Source organism: Protopterus annectens, chromosome 11.part0 (genome assembly GCF_019279795.1).
Source record: "Protopterus annectens isolate FY-2018-M chromosome 11.part0, PAN1.0, whole genome shotgun sequence".
NCBI lineage: Eukaryota > Metazoa > Chordata > Ceratodontiformes > Protopteridae > Protopterus > Protopterus annectens.
Genome location: NC_056745.1, coordinates 1,561,115,887 through 1,561,133,693, shown reverse-complemented (window position 1 = coordinate 1,561,133,693; position 17,807 = coordinate 1,561,115,887). Strand labels below are relative to the sequence as shown.

General features: G+C 40.2%; 1 protein-coding gene across 1 annotated transcript in view; it reads right to left on the bottom strand.

The window, feature by feature from the left end:
• The window catches only part of STRIP2 (striatin interacting protein 2), a 1,652,725-nt gene that overhangs the window by 647,482 nt on the left and 987,436 nt on the right, over positions 1 to 17,807 (bottom strand). Inside the window, exon 9 of the mRNA XM_044088838.1 lies at positions 9,136 to 9,318. Coding sequence (XP_043944773.1) covers positions 9,136 to 9,318 — 183 coding nt within the window. The remainder of the gene's footprint in view (positions 1 to 9,135; positions 9,319 to 17,807) is intronic.

The window sequence follows — 17,807 nt, the reverse complement described above, 5'->3', positions numbered from 1 at the left end:
TAACCAATTTTAATATTATGTCTAATGTGGTATAATTATTTAAACTGCACACGTTTTTGTATTTTTTTTGAATATTGTAAAACTATTGTTCTTAAAAAATGTTTTTTTTAATACTTAGAGCTTTTTTTCCCAACCCTCAGCTGAAAATGAGCACCTACCCAATCAGTCTTTCCCATTAATCAAATGCCAATAAATAAATGATAAATAAACATGTCACTCCAGAATAATATAGTCTTCAAGGCTCTCAACACCCTTGTAGACAACTCTTTATCTTATGACTACCATGCAGCAACAGTAATCAGGAAATTCTTCTGTCTAGCCAAGTTAATAAGTAAAAGTTTTTCATCCAACTCAAAAGAAGTTGTCTCTCCTTTATACTTGACCCTATCCCAACGAGCTGTTGAATATAATTACCCTTTCTGTATGCATCTATCCATACGGGTTCACTTCACATGATCAAGTTTCCGAAATTTCGAAACTCATATGGTGGTGACCATATGGTCGAGTTTTCAGAAACTCGAACATCTGAAGGGGGGGGGGGGGGTAAATAAATTGTGTGAATACCTTAAGTGAGGGATTCTGCAGGGGGGCAAGCCCTCTGCACTCTTGCTACTTAAATATATGAACTCCGAGATTGTGTTACAGCGGGGAACAGGGAAATCTCCCATTCTGCAGTGTCTACAGAAGTGCGGAACAGGAGATTTCCCTTTTCCCCACTGTAGTGCGATCTTGGAGTGAGTATATTTAAGTAGGGGGGTGGGGTGGGGGTGCAGGCCTGCGAAAACACCTGTAAATGTGTTTTTTTTTTATGTTCACTTCTGATGTTCGAGTTTCTGAAAACTCGAACAAATGGTCTTGATCATATGAGTTTCGATATTTCAGAAACTCGATCATCTGAAGTGAATCCATCCAAACATATCATGCAGCTAAAAAGACCCCAGAGATTCCTAGCTTGAAAAGATCACCAGATTAAAAACTCACAACTACCAAAACAGGCTTGAAACTCTGACCCTATACTCTGCCTCATATGCAATCTGGTGCATTGATTTATGTCAACCATTCTTTGTTATTAATGACTCAACCTTCCCCGACTTCCTATACCACTACAAAGCAAATGGTTCTGCAAACACAAACTTTAGTTCAACTTCAACAAACAATAAGACACGCTGCAGGCCCAAATTTATTAATCAATGCGTCCCCTATCTCTGGAATACATTACATAAAAACAGAGTAATACTTTTCCTTGCTTTAAGGCCAACCTTGACAACTAGATGGCAGTCCATAAATTAATCCCTGTCCTGACTTGTTTTTCCCTCCTGGATGCAGAAGGTGTCCTATTGGGGGGGTAGTTGCTGACAAGGATTAACTCTGCCTGTGTACTCTGTGACTCTGAAGTATACCAAGGAAGAACCAGGAATCCAGGATGCCAGTTGCTGTTTAAAACCACTCCATCTTTAATAACCAAAATGTTTTAGCGCTTTCATCTCTAAATTAGAGACTTTTCTGATGAAGTCTCTAATTTAGAGATGAAAGCGCTAAAACATTTTGGTTATTAAAGATGGAATGGTTTTAAACAGCAACTGGCGTCCTGGATTCCTGGTTCTTCCTTGGTATACTTCATAGTTTACTTAGTATTCCATATTTTTTACTACTCTGTGACTCTATAAATGTGTACAGTGGTCAGAAATTTTGCTTTTTTCTGATCACAGTGGTAGGACATGGTTAGGCAACCCATATCATATTAAAGTTCCTATTAGAAGGTGATAAACCAGAATCAAACAAATAAGCTGTAAAACACAAGTTTAATCCAATGAGCAAAATCCAATAAACGAACAGAGAAACCAGATACAGTAACGTTGAGCGCGCTTTCACTTTGTCAATACAAAATTTCATCAGAACAAGGAAATGTTAAACAACAGTGCTTAAATATACTGTGCTATGTTCTAATAATTAAATAATTGATTAATTTACTTAAAAATTGAAATTCTTAAAAAGGCAATGCTTCAACAAAATAACCATACTATAAAACTGTGACAATAAACATTCTATAGTAAAATGCCACATTCTCAAGTTATAATAGGTATTAAACCTTCCATTCTAATACCTATAATACATGACTATATCTAGCTAAAAAATATTGATTCAAATACAAATTAAGTAAACATTAAAATTCATAAAACCCCTTATTAATAAATGAATGAAATGCAACGAGTAACCTCCCCTATACACTACTTCTACCCTACATCAATGCGCAAAATCAGCTTACCTAAAAAAATACATACAAAATACTTAACAAAAACATTAAAAACATTGTGTAACCCTGCTTGAACAATATACTAAAAAGGTGTGTAAATGCCTACTAACACCACAGCATGTACATTACAAAAAATGTCACAACTTAGCCTGTCTTAATTTCAAGACACTACTGATACTAATATTGTCATTTAAGCCTGGGGGTCTACTGGCGTTGGTTTTTAACTGCCAAAATAATTCTCGAAACACAACCCTAGACTCCCAGCTACCCCCCCCCCCCGAGGGTCACTAGCTACTTGTTCTACCACATCAAATTTTATATTCATATTATTACAAACTAATGAATGTTTGTAAAAAGCATTTGATTATTTTTCTTTGCTGATTTCATAGAAATGTTCATAAATTCTTTTCCTAAGAGTACGTGTAGTTTTCCCTATATAAAAACTATTGCAGCTTAAACATATACCTACATAAATTATTCCTCTTGTGCCGCAATTGTAATGTTTCGATGCTGTGAGCCTAATTCCTCTAGAAGAGATCTGAATGTCCCGCTGCTGTAAAATAAATTCACACTGACAGCATGCACTACATTTATAGGTACCCCTTTTAGAATTACCATTACCAATACATTGGATGTCATTCCTATCAAACATGTCCTTTAAATTCATTCCTCTTCTCCTTATAAAGGATGGTTGAATGGGGATATATTTCCCCGTGTCATTACTGACCTTCAATGAGCGCCAGTATTTTTTAATAATTTCTTCCACTTTCCCAGATGTAGCTGAGAATGTATGCGAAAATGCTTGGTTATAAGGAACCACATTTTCTGTCTCTGGGGTCGTGTCCACCTCCCCCAGTCCTATAAGTGGAAAAAACTTCCATTCCCTATTATCAACTACCTCCTTGACTAAACCTCGTATCAAAGGGTCGGGGTAACCTCTTTCTAAGAACAAAAAACTAATGTATTTAACTTCATCCAGGAATGTCACATCATCACTGGTCATTCTAGAGGCCCTTATCAACTGACCTTTAACAATTCCTTTTTTCTGATAAAATGGATGTCCACTTTCAAAATGTAAGTACTGGATTTTGCTTGTTGGATTAAACTTGTGTTTTAGAGCTTATTTGTTTGATTCTGGTTCATCACCATCTTGGAGCTGTTTTTTCTTGGCTTGAAGTATCGTTTTTTTGGGCTCCTATTAGATGACCAAAGACGCATTCTTTCAAATGCGTCTTGGTCAAACTTGAAAAGACGAAAAGGCAAAATGATGAAGCGGCATATAAGCGAATTCTTTCCCTGGGAAAGAAATCACTTGGCCCTGTCCGTTACTTTGCCATTTTCGTCACTGTAGTGCGATCTCGGAGTTGGTATATTTAAGTAGGGGGGCGTGGGGGGCAAAGCCCCCACTTTATGTTATGCTGTTCTAAGCATTCGAGTTTGTAAGCTTTCATTTACATGGGGTCGATAAATCATTGTTCGCTTTACTAACCGTTCGATGATTTAATATAGACCCTCATATTACTATGCATTCTAGGCACCTGCGATCAGTATTGATAATCATAAGAATGTATTACTATGACTGGGGACTACTGAGAACTGAGCAATCTAAGTGTCTGACATCAGTTGCCCTTAGTATCCAATCACTGTGCTTTCCCAGCAGTCACTATTCACACAGTCGTTTGACTATAGACTACCAGGAATTGCAGAGTTGTGGATTTTCAGGAATGGTTTTCTCTTTGCAGGTGCATGATTTTTTTTTTTTGTTAAATTGTGATAGGAAGATAGATAAAATGTAGGCAGTGATAACAGTAGATAATGTCCGCAGCAGAATATACATATTTATTTTTTTACATTTACTTTTATCATGATCGATGTTCAGTTCTGGTGGGGCCTTTGCATATATACCAACTTCTTTGTTAAGGAATTATGGACAGAGACAAAAATAATGGGGTGGGGGGGGGGATCCCAGCCAATATAATGTATGAAACTTTAATGCATAGAATTATTGACATGACTGAAAACCACAGTAATTTATAAGAAAATCAAACATTTTATGAGGAACAGGACAAAAACATGAATATGTGAAAAAGTCACTGATATTCTTAAAATCAGGAACAGCTGAGAGTTATGTGTTCTACATAACTGCTAAGTTATGTAGGGATTTAAGAACAAGGATGCATAATCACACATGCACACTTGTACTTGCATGACCCTCACACATGCTGAAATCCAGATCCTGGTGCCCTTTTAAAAAAAATGTATGCAGCTGCTTGGACTGCATATGCCTCCCGACACCTGTGGCTGTTCTAATTGCATTTACAAAGCTATCATTGGAAACAACTGCTTACATATCTTCGTCTTCTATACACCATTAACCAGTTCTATCCAGTTTTAGCTTTTGGTGAAAATATGGCAAAAACATACATGCAGGCTTACTTAGTTTACATTTTATACAGAGCAATTTGAAAGCAGACTCTGAGATTATATTACACACTGATCCAGTGTCTAGTTTAAATATGGCATCTATCCATAGTTTCTAGTCACTTGAGAACTCTTTTAGCACTCACTAAAAGCTTTGCTATTAGGCATTGTGTCATACAGACCCTTTGGGAACCCCTGGACTCTGTGTTTAGCTTGCACTGTATTCACAGAGGGCCAGATTCAATAACACCTACACTAAATGTAAAAGATCTGTATTCAAGAACATCCCTACTAAATTTGGGTCCCCTATCAGCATCTCGAATGCTGACAATATCGAATTTGATATTGTCGCATCGAGAATGCCAAAAGAGCAGAACATTGAATGGGTAAACGGAAATCTCCGTAAGGGGAGATTTCCATTTACCTCAATGTAGTTCTGTCTCGGAATTGGTATATTTAAGTAGCTGGGGGTGTGGGGGGTGCAGGGGGCTTGCCCCCCTGCCTACACCCTTTAGTTTTTTTTTAATTTTTTTATCGTCATTTGAAAATGTAATAGGGTGATCATTTCAGTTTGACATTTAGTAATTTGACCTATTACATTTTTGAAATGCTGATATAGACCCCTACATTTTATGTGCTTCCTAGACACTCAGAAAGATTATACTAAGTGTACATGTAGTTTACACTTTGTGGTAACCTTTATGAATCCCCCTCGGTATTTAAAGCTAGAAGAAAATCAGTAAGAAAACTAAAATTAGGAGGAAGAAGGTATAAGTTATGCGTGTGTTGTCCATTCTCATAGAACAGTGTACACAGAGTACATTTTCTGTAGGTGTTAATGAATACCAGGAAGACTGAACTTCTACTGTGCTCACATATACTTCTGTCTTTGATTGCTCATCTTCTTCTTCTTCTTCTTCTTCTTCTTTCGGCTTTTCACGGTTAGGGATCACCACAGTGGATCACCTGTCCGCTCATGATTGGCAGTGGAGTTTTACAGTGTCAAGTTGCCAGCCCGGCCACCCAACCTTCCACAGAAGGCAAAAAAAATGCATGCATTCACACCTAGGGCCAATTTAGAGTGTCCAATCCACCTACAGCATGTCTTTGGGATGTGGGAGGAAACCGGAGCACCTGGAGGAAACCCACATGACCACAGGGAGGACATGCAGACTCTGCACAGAAGGCACCCCAGCTGAGAATAGAACCGGAGAGCCTCTTGCTGTGAGGCGGCAATGCTAACCACTGCACCACGGCTGCCGCCCCCTTTGATTGCTCATCTGAATCTGCTATATTATTTTGCTGTTGCAACTTTGGATTCTTGCAAAATGATTACTGCTTCCACGTTTACTGCAAACCAGATATTTTGTTTTGCATCATATCAGGTCTGTAGCAGTGTAATATTTACATTGAGTGTGGTTCCTTGCTGTCTGCTTGTTACCAGGTGCCATACTGGTTACCACAGAGTCATTTGCATTTTTGCTTTTACCTTTATTGTTTTACTATTTCTAGATGTTGTTATCTTCACTTTATTTTGACTCACAGTGTCAAGTCTGCACACATCCAGCTCTTAGTTATAGATTTTAAGAGAATACTTGGCAATCTGCTTACACAACATACATCTATTGTTTTATTCAGTGACACATTAGATTCTTTTAACAATCTGCCTCAATTGTGATAATTTATCATGCCACAAACTATTCTGTCTCTGATTAAGGTGTCACACGTGTCCAAATTCACAAATATGCATCCTATGTCAACACAGTAACATATGCATCAATATTTTACTGGACCCTCAAAAAATAACTTACATAAAGTAAATGCTCTAGCATTTCATAGCATGCCTGGCATTTACTGTTGAATACTACCAAGTTTTTTTTTCTCTTTTTAGAAAAATATAATGAATTCCTTAACAGGTTATGCATTACTATATAAACAAACATAGCACACTGGATGTTTTAAATGCTTTCCTTAATGCAAGTCTCAGAGAAATATAGTTCAGAGTATTGAATCCAGGACTTCCAGATCTCTGACAAATTTCCCTACAACTTCAGAGCTGTTGGTGGTTGGATGGATAACATACCAAGCCAAAAACTAAAAAAAAAAAACAACTTCACCAAACTTTTTTCTACTACAGCAGCTTAGCTGGAAGTGAATATTTTTGAGCAGATGCAAGTAACAGACTTCTTTGTGCAGTTAAATGAATTATGATGGCATTCTTCTAGTAAGATGCAAAACTGTGATTTATGAAGAGTACGTTGACAGATGAGACACATTTTGTCATGGTGTGACCAATCACAGACAAGTGCTACAACAAGCAGGCCTGTGCATAAGTGGATGAAATTAATTTTTGGCTTTTTTCAAAACTTAACAGGAAAGAATAATGCAAAACATTACTTCTAAGTCAGGAAGTAATATTGTTATTACTTCTGCTACCACATCAAATCTACATTGGAAGATACTTACTAGTAAATACATCAGGTTCAACCATAAAAGCCTTAGAATATGCAAGACACACAAAAAGATATACAGTGGAGATAAAAAGTTTACACACCCCTGTTAAAATGCCAGGTTTTGTGATAAAAAAATGAGACCACAATAAATCATTTCAAAACTTTTCCCACCTTTAATTTGACCTGTAACCTGTACAATTCAATTGAAAAACAAACAAATCTGTTAGGGGAAAAATTATAAAAATTAAAAAAACATACAATACGTTGGTTGCATAAGTGTGCACATCCTTAAACTAATACTCCGTTGTGTGTACACACCCTTAAACTAAGACTTTGTCGAAGCACCTTTTGATATAATTACAGCATTCAGTCTTCTTGTGTACATACCTGCCATCAATTAGTTCAGCTGTCCTAGCAGAATTTTCCTGACATTTACTCAGTTGCCTGCTAGAGCAAAAGCCATGGTTCACAGAGATCTTACAAAGTATCAGAGGGATATCATTGTTGAAAGCTATCAGTCAGGAGAAGGGTACAAAAAATGTCCACAGCATTGGATATATCATGGAACACAGTGAAGACAGTCATCAAAAAGTGGATAAAATATGGGACAACAATGACGTTGCAAAGAACTGAACATCCCTCCAAAATTGATAAAAAGACAAGACGAAAACTGGTCAGGGAGGCTGCCAAGAAATCTACAGCAACACTGAAGGAGCTGCAGGAATTTCTGGCAAGTACTGGTTGTGTACTACACATGACAACAATCTCCCGTATTCTCCATATGTCTGGACTATGGGGTAGGGTTGCAAGACGGAGCCTTTTCTTACACAGAAAAACATCCAAGCCCAGCTAAAATTTGCAAAACAATACATCAAGTCTCCCAAAAGCATGTGGGAAAATGTGTTATGGTCTGATGAGACCAAGGTTGAACTTTTTGGCCACAATTCCAAAAGGTAGGTTTGGTGCAAAAACAACACTTCGCATCACCAAAAGACCACCATCCACACGGTGACGCATGGTAGTGGCAGTATCAAGCTTTGTGGTTTCTTTTCTTCAGCTGGAACTGGGGCTTTAGTCAAGGTGGAGGGAATTATGAACAGTTCCAAATACCAGTCACTTTTGGCCCAAAAACTTCAGGCATCTGCTAGAAAGCTGAAGATGAAGAAGAATTTCACCTTTCAACATGACAATTACCCCAAGCATACATCCAAATTAACAAAAGAATGGCTTCACCAGAAAAAAAAATTAAAGTTTTGGAATGGCCAAGCCACAGCTCAAAACTAAATTCAATAGAAAATCTGTGGGGTGACCTGAAGAGGGCTGTGCACAAGAGATGCCCTCACAATCTGACAGATTTGGAGTGCTTTTGCAAGGAAGAGTGGGCATATATTGCCAAGTTAAGATGTGCCATGCTGATAAGACTCCTACCCAAGAAGACTGAATACTGTAATTAAATCAAAAGGTGCTTCAACAAAGTATTAGTTTAAGGGTGTACACACACAACAAAGTATTAGTTTATGGGTGTGCACACTTATGCAACCAGCGTATTGTACGCTTTTAATTTTTTATATTTTTTCCCCTAACAGATTTGTTTGTTTTCAATTGAACTGCACAGGTTATAGGTCACATTAAAGGTGGGAAATGTTTTGAAATGATTTATTGTGGTCTCATTTTTTTATATCACAAAAAACTGGCATTTTAACAGGGGTGTGTAAACTTTTTATATTCACTGTAGTTATTTGTTCATGAAGCCTTTATTTACAGGTGCTGAATCCCTCCCAAGTCACATGACTCACACCCACTATTTGTACTTCTGAAAGGAGTGCTACATTACCTGTCTACTACGTAAGGGTAACAACTTTTTTTTTTTATTTTAAATAAACAGGCTTTAGCAATATTGAGAGAGAGAGAGAGAAGAGAAAGAGACAGAGATTTATTGAGCAGGATTTTTACACATTAATCATCAGTCCACCAGTGCTAAATAGAAAGAGGCAAACAACAATTTACCCTCCGGCCACGGTGACTACGTCTCTGCTGCTGATCCAGCAATTCCAGTGAATATGCTGGTGGGGATACTGCTCTCATGCTACGGATCACCTTGATACTGTCTTCTGGAAAGGGTGGAAGGTCAAGCTCTGCTCGTTTCTTTACCTTCACTACCTGGAGATCTTCCATACCTCCAAGGGTAAACTGGAAAATGCAAAGAAAAAAAAAAACTAAAACAAATTTCAAGAGACTATTTCCTAAATTTGTACCAGAAAGGTAGACAAGAAACACATGAAAAGGTAAACAAGATCATCAACAACACTGCAGGTTTAGAAAAGCTTACATTTCCTTAACCATCCAAACACAGCATGGCTGGTGCTGGGTTTTCCAGAATATTGAACTTAACAGCACTTTTTCACTGGGTCCAGCTGCACCAAGGATAATTTAAATAATGGATTAAAAATATAAGCCATAAAATATCAAGTAGGCATATGTAGTTTGAGACATTACATGAAAGAAACAATAACTAAAACATGTACTAAGTCATATGTCAAACATTCCAAGCACTGGAATTGTACAATGGACAAAATAATACAAAATGAACTATCTAACACTCAGCATTTGACACTGCTTTCCTGAATCAGTTACACTTATCTGTTGCTAAAATTTGTATTGCACATATTTGGTATCTCCTTGACATCTGTTTCTTTTTACAGTATCTGAATGATATTCTAGGTCTCTGCCTTGCCACAGACCATCTGTTGCTAAGTACGATTTGAGCCCCACACTATTTGGTTTATCATATTATGTACTGAATTTATCTTCAATACATAATACTAAATACCCACCTCTTCAATGTATAACTGATCACTGTAACTCCTTATCTGAGTATCTTAGCCTACATGTACTACCATTAATTCTGTAATTTTATTTACTGCTCCATTACGCTTGAAGTAGATTGCATTACCTTATTACAGTCTATTGCTGCACCTGTATTTCTGTGTTACTATTTTACAATTCATGCCATGTTTTATACTGTTTGTACATTTCTCCCTGTCACTCCCATACATGTTTTAGACATCTGTATTTGCCACAACCATGACTTTTATGCACATTATTATTATTATTATTATTATTATTATTATTATTATTATTATTATTATTATTATTATTATTATCTGCTTTATAGCTCTGGTCATGGCAGAAAAGGATCCATCTTGCTTATTATTTAGTAGTCTGTCATTGTATCAAGAACACATTTACCATATCCATGTAACTCAAAGACAAGCTATAAAGCTGCCAAACAACTTTTTTATAGAGTGGAGTTTTCTCTTTTTCTCCACTGTTGTGTGACCTTGAAGTGGGTATAAGCTCAGGAGGTGATGGGTATTTGCCCACATGGAGATGCAGGGGAGCTTGCACTCTGCAAAAAATGTACCTTTCAGGTTCACAGGAAGTTGTTTCCACATTTGGCAGATTTGCTGTGAAAAGAATGACATGCTTCCCGGTTGTCTAACCTGCTTGACATACAAATAGGCAACAAATAAATAAATGAATAAATAAATAACATTAAAAACTTTCATCAAGTGTACTGTTTGACATTAAAAGTATATTTTTTGATTTGTAATCTGTAACTCATAATGGCACAGTGGTGCAGCGGTAAAGTACAGTTGTGTACCTACCATAAATGTAGATGTTTGAGTGTATTCACTGTTGCAGTCATTACTCTTGGGTTATCCTGCTGGCAGGCTACCCGCAATCGACCAGAATTCCAAAGTCTAGGTCTGGCGTCGGTTGCTGTCGCCTCTTCCCTGACGTCAGTGCGCCGGGGGTATAAAAGATGCAGCCGACGCCATTTTCTTCAGTTTTTCTTGCCCCAGATGTCAGGTGCCCCCAAAAAGGTAGGCTAAAAAATTATGCCAATAATTATGCATGCAGTAACATAAACATTTCCTTCATCTATAAGCAAATACACCACATAGGTTGTATATGATAGAGAAGTATAGGTAAGTCCCAGCAAAGAAAAGGGGGATGGTGGGTGGGTAACCTGGACTACAACAGTGAATACACTCGAACATCTACATTTATGGTAGGTAAACGTGTTTCACTGTTGCAGTCATTACTCTTGGGTTGAATCCCAAAGCTGAGGTTGGGTGGCTGGGCCTAAATAGGATTAGGAGAGGCTATAAGGCCTTGCAGAACTGCAGTGGCGAAGCCTGCTCTGGATTTAGAGTAAAGAGGTAAGTGGTAATGCTTGGTAAAAGTGTACACTGAACTCCAAGTTGCAGCCTCTAAAATGTCTTTGGTTGGTACTCCTCTGAGAAAGGCTGCTGAAGTGGCTGCTGCCCTGGTAGAATGAAGCCTAATGCCCTTGGGCACTGATTTGCCATGTTGTGAGTAGCAGAAACGAATGCAGTGGCCTATCCATTTTGAAATAGTCTGTTTTGAGATAGGCTTTTCTTGAGATCCTGCAGCATATGCCACTACACGTTGCTCAGCTTTTCTGAAAGCTTTAGTTCTGTCCAAGTAGAAGCGTAGTTGTCTGTGTATGTCCAAGGAATGCAGAAGTCTCTCACCCTTATTCTGTGGGTTTGGATAAAAGGTAGACAAATGAATGGTTTGGTTAAGGGCCACACTGGACACTACTTTAGGCATAAATGTTGGGTTCGTCCTTAGAGAAACCCTGTCTGGATGGAAAATGATGAAAGGTTCCACAGCCATGAGTGCCTGTAACTCTGAAACTCATCTTGCAGAGGTTATTGCTAGGAGCAGAGCTGTTTTCCAAGATAAAAACTTTATATCAGCTGTACTGGCTGGCTCAAAAGGCGGCAGTGTTTGTTAGTTTTTTCCAAGACATAATTGAGGTCCCATGCAGGTATTGTGGCTCTCCCTGGAGGTCTTATGTTTTTGGCCCCTCTGAGGTACTGCCTTAGCAATGGATGGGAAAAAATAGGAGGTTCCATATTGTAATGAGCTGAAATGGCAGAGGCATGAATTTTAATTGATGAAAAGGATAGGCCTTTGTCCAGCATCTCAGTTAGGTATTGTAAAATCTGAGGAATATTTGGTACAGATGTGTCAATTCCTTGTGCCTGGTTCCAAGCACAGAATCTTTTCCATTTTTCTGTATAAGATTTTCTGGTACTGGGCCTCCTGGCCTCCAAAATAACACCCATCACTGCTTTAGAGAGAGGAGTGTTTTGAATGGTTACATTATCCGCCAAGCTGACAGATTTAGGATCCTGAGTTGGCTGTGCAGAATCTGATTGTTTCGCAGGGTCAGTAAGTGAGGAATTAGGTTCATAGGTAGGTACTAGGCTATCGGCCCTAGGGTCCATACAAGCCTAGCCAAAAAATGTACCCTGGCTTTCGCCACACAAGAAATTTATTTTCCTGTGCCCCTGTCGAGCAGAGCCACAGAAGTGATCCCCGGGGTGAATTTCCCATTTCCCATCCAATCATCAAGATTTTTCTTGAAGAGTGCTAATAAGGAGCTCTGTTTGACATAGATAGGTAGTCTGTTCCAGAGTATGGGAAGTCTCTGGGACAGGAATCTATCCCTCCAGCATGTTCTGTTTATTGTGGCGACAAGGTTTAAGTCCCTAGAGCGTGTAGCTCAGAGGGATTGGGATTTCTTTAAGTGGAGCATGTCCAACAGCTCTGGGTTTGACATAGCTTTGTATGTTAGGCAGAGATCGCCCCTGAGTAGGCGATATGCGATGGAGTAAAGCTGTAGTTTTTTGAGACGGTCTGGATAGGGCATCTGCTTGAGGCCAGTAATCCTCTTTGTGAGGTATTTCTGTGGTCTTTCCAGTTGTTGTAGATGTCTTGTGAGGTACATACCAAAGGGGGCGTTGTACTCTATAATGGGTCTATTGAGTGATGAGTAGAGGGGAACAATGACCTCTTTTTTTCTGGATGAGAATCCTTTTGTGATGAGATGAGCCACATAGAAGGATTTCCTGACCACTGTGGCGATGTGATTATCAAAGGAGAGACTACTGTCCACCTGTGCCCCAAGGTCTCATCACATTTTCAGCATTAAGTAGACTACCAGCTATGTGTTAGTTCATGGGTACAGAGTTTTTACCAAAGGGGATGACAATACACTTTTTGGCATTGAGCTTCAGGCCATGGCTTTGACACCAGGTATCTGTCTCAGTGAGGCCCTTTTGTAGTTTGTCCACATCATTAGGAGTTTCGATTATGGCTCCTAGTTTGCAGTCATCTGCAAACTTTGTTAGCCAAAGACCTTCTGTTTTGGCCTGCACTTCAGAGAAGTAGATACCAAACAGGAGAGGACCCAGGACTGAACCCTGTGGTACTCGACTTGTCACTGGTCTGATGTCGGATTTGGAATCCGCTACTTTCATAGTGTGGGTTCTGTCCGTGAGCCAGTTGGCAACCCATCTTGTGACATAGGGATTTATACCTAGTTTAGTGAGCTTATCTATAATTCCAGAGTGGGGAATGGTGTTGAAAGCCTTGGCGAGATCTAGATAAGCTGTGTGAACCATTTTACCTTCATCTATGGCTTTGGTGACTGCTTCAAAGAAGTCAATCAGGTTTAGGAGACATGATCTGCCTTTTACAAATCCAAACTGGGTAGGGTCCAGAGTTTGGAGATTACCAATGTCTTTGTTTATGAGTTCCACAATGATACGTTCCATGGCCTTGCAGACCAGGCTCGTCAGGCTAATGGGGCGGTAATTAGAGGCAATGTCCAGGCTGGGCCTTGAGACAAGCTTTTTAGGATTGGGTACCAGTGCTGGCGTGGCCAGTCTGGGGCAATCAGAATCATTCTTGGCTTCTCTTGTCTGACCTTTAGGAGTACCTTGGGGAGGAGAGGCAGTGGAGGAAAGGCATATACTGTTAGAGTTTTCCAGCTGAATGACAGAGCATCCACTTTCCATGCTTGCTTGTGATAAGTTCTTGTGCAGAATTTCTGTAGTTGGCAGTTGTGAGGGGAGGCAAATAGATCTATGTCTGGGCATCCCCATTCCTTTGTTATCATGCTGAAGACTTGTGGATACAGTTTCCACTCGTGGGGATCCATGAGGTTTCCGCTTAGTTCGTCTGCCAGAGTATTGTTCTTTCCTGGCAGGAATTGTGCTTGCAGGTGTACTTGATAAGTCAATGCTGTGTCCCACAAAGTCATGGCTTGTCTGCATAGGGGGTAGGAATGTGTGCCTCCCTGCTTGTTTATGTACCACATAACTGTAGTATTGTCTGTTCTTATCAGTAGTTGTCCTGGATGGAGTAGATCCTTGAAAGCTGTCAGGGCATTCTGAACAGCTAGCATCTCTTTTTGATTGATATGTAGATGCATTTGGCTTGTGGACCATGTGCCCTGAATACATTTTCCTGCCATGTGTGCTCCCCAGGCATAATCTGATGCATCTGTTGTTACTGACTGCCTGGCTGTGGGTAGAGTGAATGGCTGTCCCTTGTTGAGGTGACACGCATGTGCCCATCATCGAAACTCCTGTTGCAGGCAAAGAATGAGGGTAATTATTGCTTCCAGGCTTTGACAATGTTGAGTCCAGACACTTTTTAGGTACCATTGAAGTTTCCTCATAAACAGTCTGGCATATGGAATTAGCAGAATGCAGGATGCCATGAAGCCCAAAGCCTGCAGAATTTTTCTTGCAGATATCTGGGTCTTTGTTGCCAACATTTTGAAGTAAGAAGTTAGTTGCCTTTGTTTGTCTGGCATGAGATAAGCCATCTGGGCAATTGTATTTAGGCTTGCACCCAGGAATAATATCTCTTGAGAGGGTACTAGTTTTGATTTCTTTTCATTTACTGTGTACCCTAGGCAAATTAATAATCTGTTTACGAACGCCAGATGCTTTAGCAGAGTGTCCTTGTTCTCTGCTTGTATAAGGCAGTCGTCCAAGTAGGGATATATTTGAATTCCTCTTTGTCTGCAAAATGCAATTACTGGTGCCAGGCATTTTGTGAAGACCCTGGGTGCAGTAGATACGCCAAAGTGCAGTGCAGAGAATTGGTAGTGCACTGAGCCAGCTATGAATCTGAGGTATCTTCTGCAAGATTGTCTGATTGGGATATGCAGGTATGCCTCTTTTAGGTCCAAAGTTACAAGCCAAGCCTTCTTGCCCAGCATGGGAAGAAGCTGCTGCAGAGTTAACATTTTGAATTTTGGAACGTCCAGAAATATGTTTAGAAAAGACAGGTCCAGTATTGGTCTCCAGGCTTTGTCCTTTCTGGGTACCAAGAAAAGTCTTGAGTAAAATCCTTGTCCCTGCTCTTGCTGTGGTACTTGCTGAATGGCCTCATGTTCATAAGGGACGAAACTTGGTTTTGTGCCTCTGCCCATTGATTGTGTGGCAAGTTTGGCATACCTCTTGCCTTTGGCAGGGTGTGAAAGTGGAACCTGTAGCCCTGGGACACTATATTTAATACCCATTTGTCCTGGGTGATCATTTGCCAATTTTGAAAGAAAAGTGCTAGTTTTCCCCGTAAGGGGCTGCAAGAAGATAAGTGCTTGGTGCTGGTACAGGCAAGTCATTGGGACTGTTTCCTGTATGGCTGTGCTTTGTCTTCTCCACTTTTGGAGGTAGAAGCGCCCCACTGTTTAGGCCTGTATGAGCCCTGGGGCTGGGATCTGCCTCTGGGACGTCTGTATCTGCCTCTTTGTGGCCTGTCCGACACTGGAAAGGACCAATTCTTTGTAGGCCAGTTCCTGCTAAATCTTGGTGGCTGAACCTGTAAAAAATCCTTTACTGTTTGCATAGATTTCGCTTTGTCCTCCATTTTCTTCAAAATCTCCTCTGCTTTAACACCAAATAAAGTATCATGCTGTAATGGAGCATCTAATAATTTTGCTTTAACATGATCAGGCAGATTTTGTTCCTGTAACCAAGTATGCCTCCTAATGACAGAACCCATAACTGCAGCCCTGCAGGAGGCCTCCAGAGAATCAAAACCACATTGCAAAGTATGCTTTCCCACTTGTTCAGTTGCATGCAATAAATCCTGCATTTCCTTATTTTCTGCACAATCAGAATTGGCCAACATTTTCTGTTTTAACAGTGACATTAAGTATTGCTGATATTTAATCATATGAAATTGACAATTTAGAGCCCTCACAGCCAAAGTAGCAGAAGTGTAAACCTTTTTCCCCCATCTGTCTAGTGCCCTTAAATCCCTGTCAGAAGGGATAGGGTTTTTTGCACTAGCGGTCTTAACCCCTTTGGGACCCTGAGAAATAGTTTCTGGGTCAGCAGCAAGGTTTTTATTTAAAAAATTATGTGAATCTGGAACCCTGTAGTATCTGTCTGGTTTAACAGGAGCTGTAGGTAAGGAGTCTGGAGATAGGCCGGACTCTGAAAATACATCTTCTACAATGTCTAGCACAGGGGGAATAGCAAGAGGCCTGTGCTGAGGAAGTAAAAGAAAATCTCTAAGGTTTTTCTTTGATTCTGAGTAATCTTGGCTCTCCCAGTGGAAGAGCTCCCTCATGGTATGCAGGGTTTCCCCAAAAAAATAATCCTCAGAAGGAGAGGCTGAAGGAATGGATTCTTCAGCATCAGAATCCTCATAGAGAAGAAGAGAGTATTCCTGTACAGAAGAGGAATCAGAGGAAATGGAAACCTGATCTGAAGAGTCATAGTCTGTCTCTTGCCTAGGCCTCTTATCAGGAGGGGGATGGGAACCCCTGATCAAGGTAATAAGGTCTTCAGCCATTTTGAGCATCTGTTTCTTAGGCATGGAAGTTTGTCCTGGAGAATGCTGTACTTGTTTCTTTGTCTTTAAAGCTGCTTTAGTCTTTGTTTTAGAAGCTGAAGTAGGCTTTACATATAGCTGTGTAGGTCTGAAAACACCCTCAGAAGCCGATGCCTGTTCAGCGGCTCCGGACCCATCTGAGGGAATGATTTCCGAGTGTCCAATACCTTGAGTATCCAGAGGCCTAGCTGGCTCCACGTGGGAGTCGTCAGCGGCCTGTGGCTCTGAGGTAGTGGGGCGTCAGGGGCTGCGAAAGTGCCTCACTGAGAACCAGCAAACCGGCGACTGGCTTAGCGGAAGCCTCGTTGTCGGTTTTGGATCTCGGATGCCTGTCCTTCTCTTTTTCCTTGCGTTTTTTAGAAACTCTGGTCGTCGGCTGTTCCGACGGCATTATATAATTGAATTTTCAGCCAAAGTAATGAAAAACAAAATCAAACCAACGCTTAATAGTGCGTTGGTTGAATCTAGCACAAAAACCGACAGCTAGCAACGTTATGATCAGGGCCTAGGCAAGTAATACAGTAAGAATGAAAATCCTTATGAGATATTTGCTTCCCACAAGAAATACAATTGTTAACTTTTTCTGACATCGGTCTGGAGCAAGAAAAAAGTTTCCCCAACGGGTACTTAGCTTTAATGAAGACTTCGGTTCTGAAATTCATCTGTGAAAATCTCAGGAGTCGGCCGACCAGCACTTGCGAACTGCTTTTGCTTCGGGCACTGCGCAGCAAGAAAGACTGAAGAAAATGGCGTCGGTTGCATCTTTTATACCCCTGGCACACTGACGTCAGGGAAGAGGCAAAAGCAACCGACGCCGGACCTAGACTTTGGAATTCTGGCCGACTGCAGGTAGCCTGCCAGCAGGATAACCCAAGAGTAATGACTGCAACAGTGAAACACGATGAACATCAATGTCACCTCACAGCAAGAGGTTCTCTGGTTAG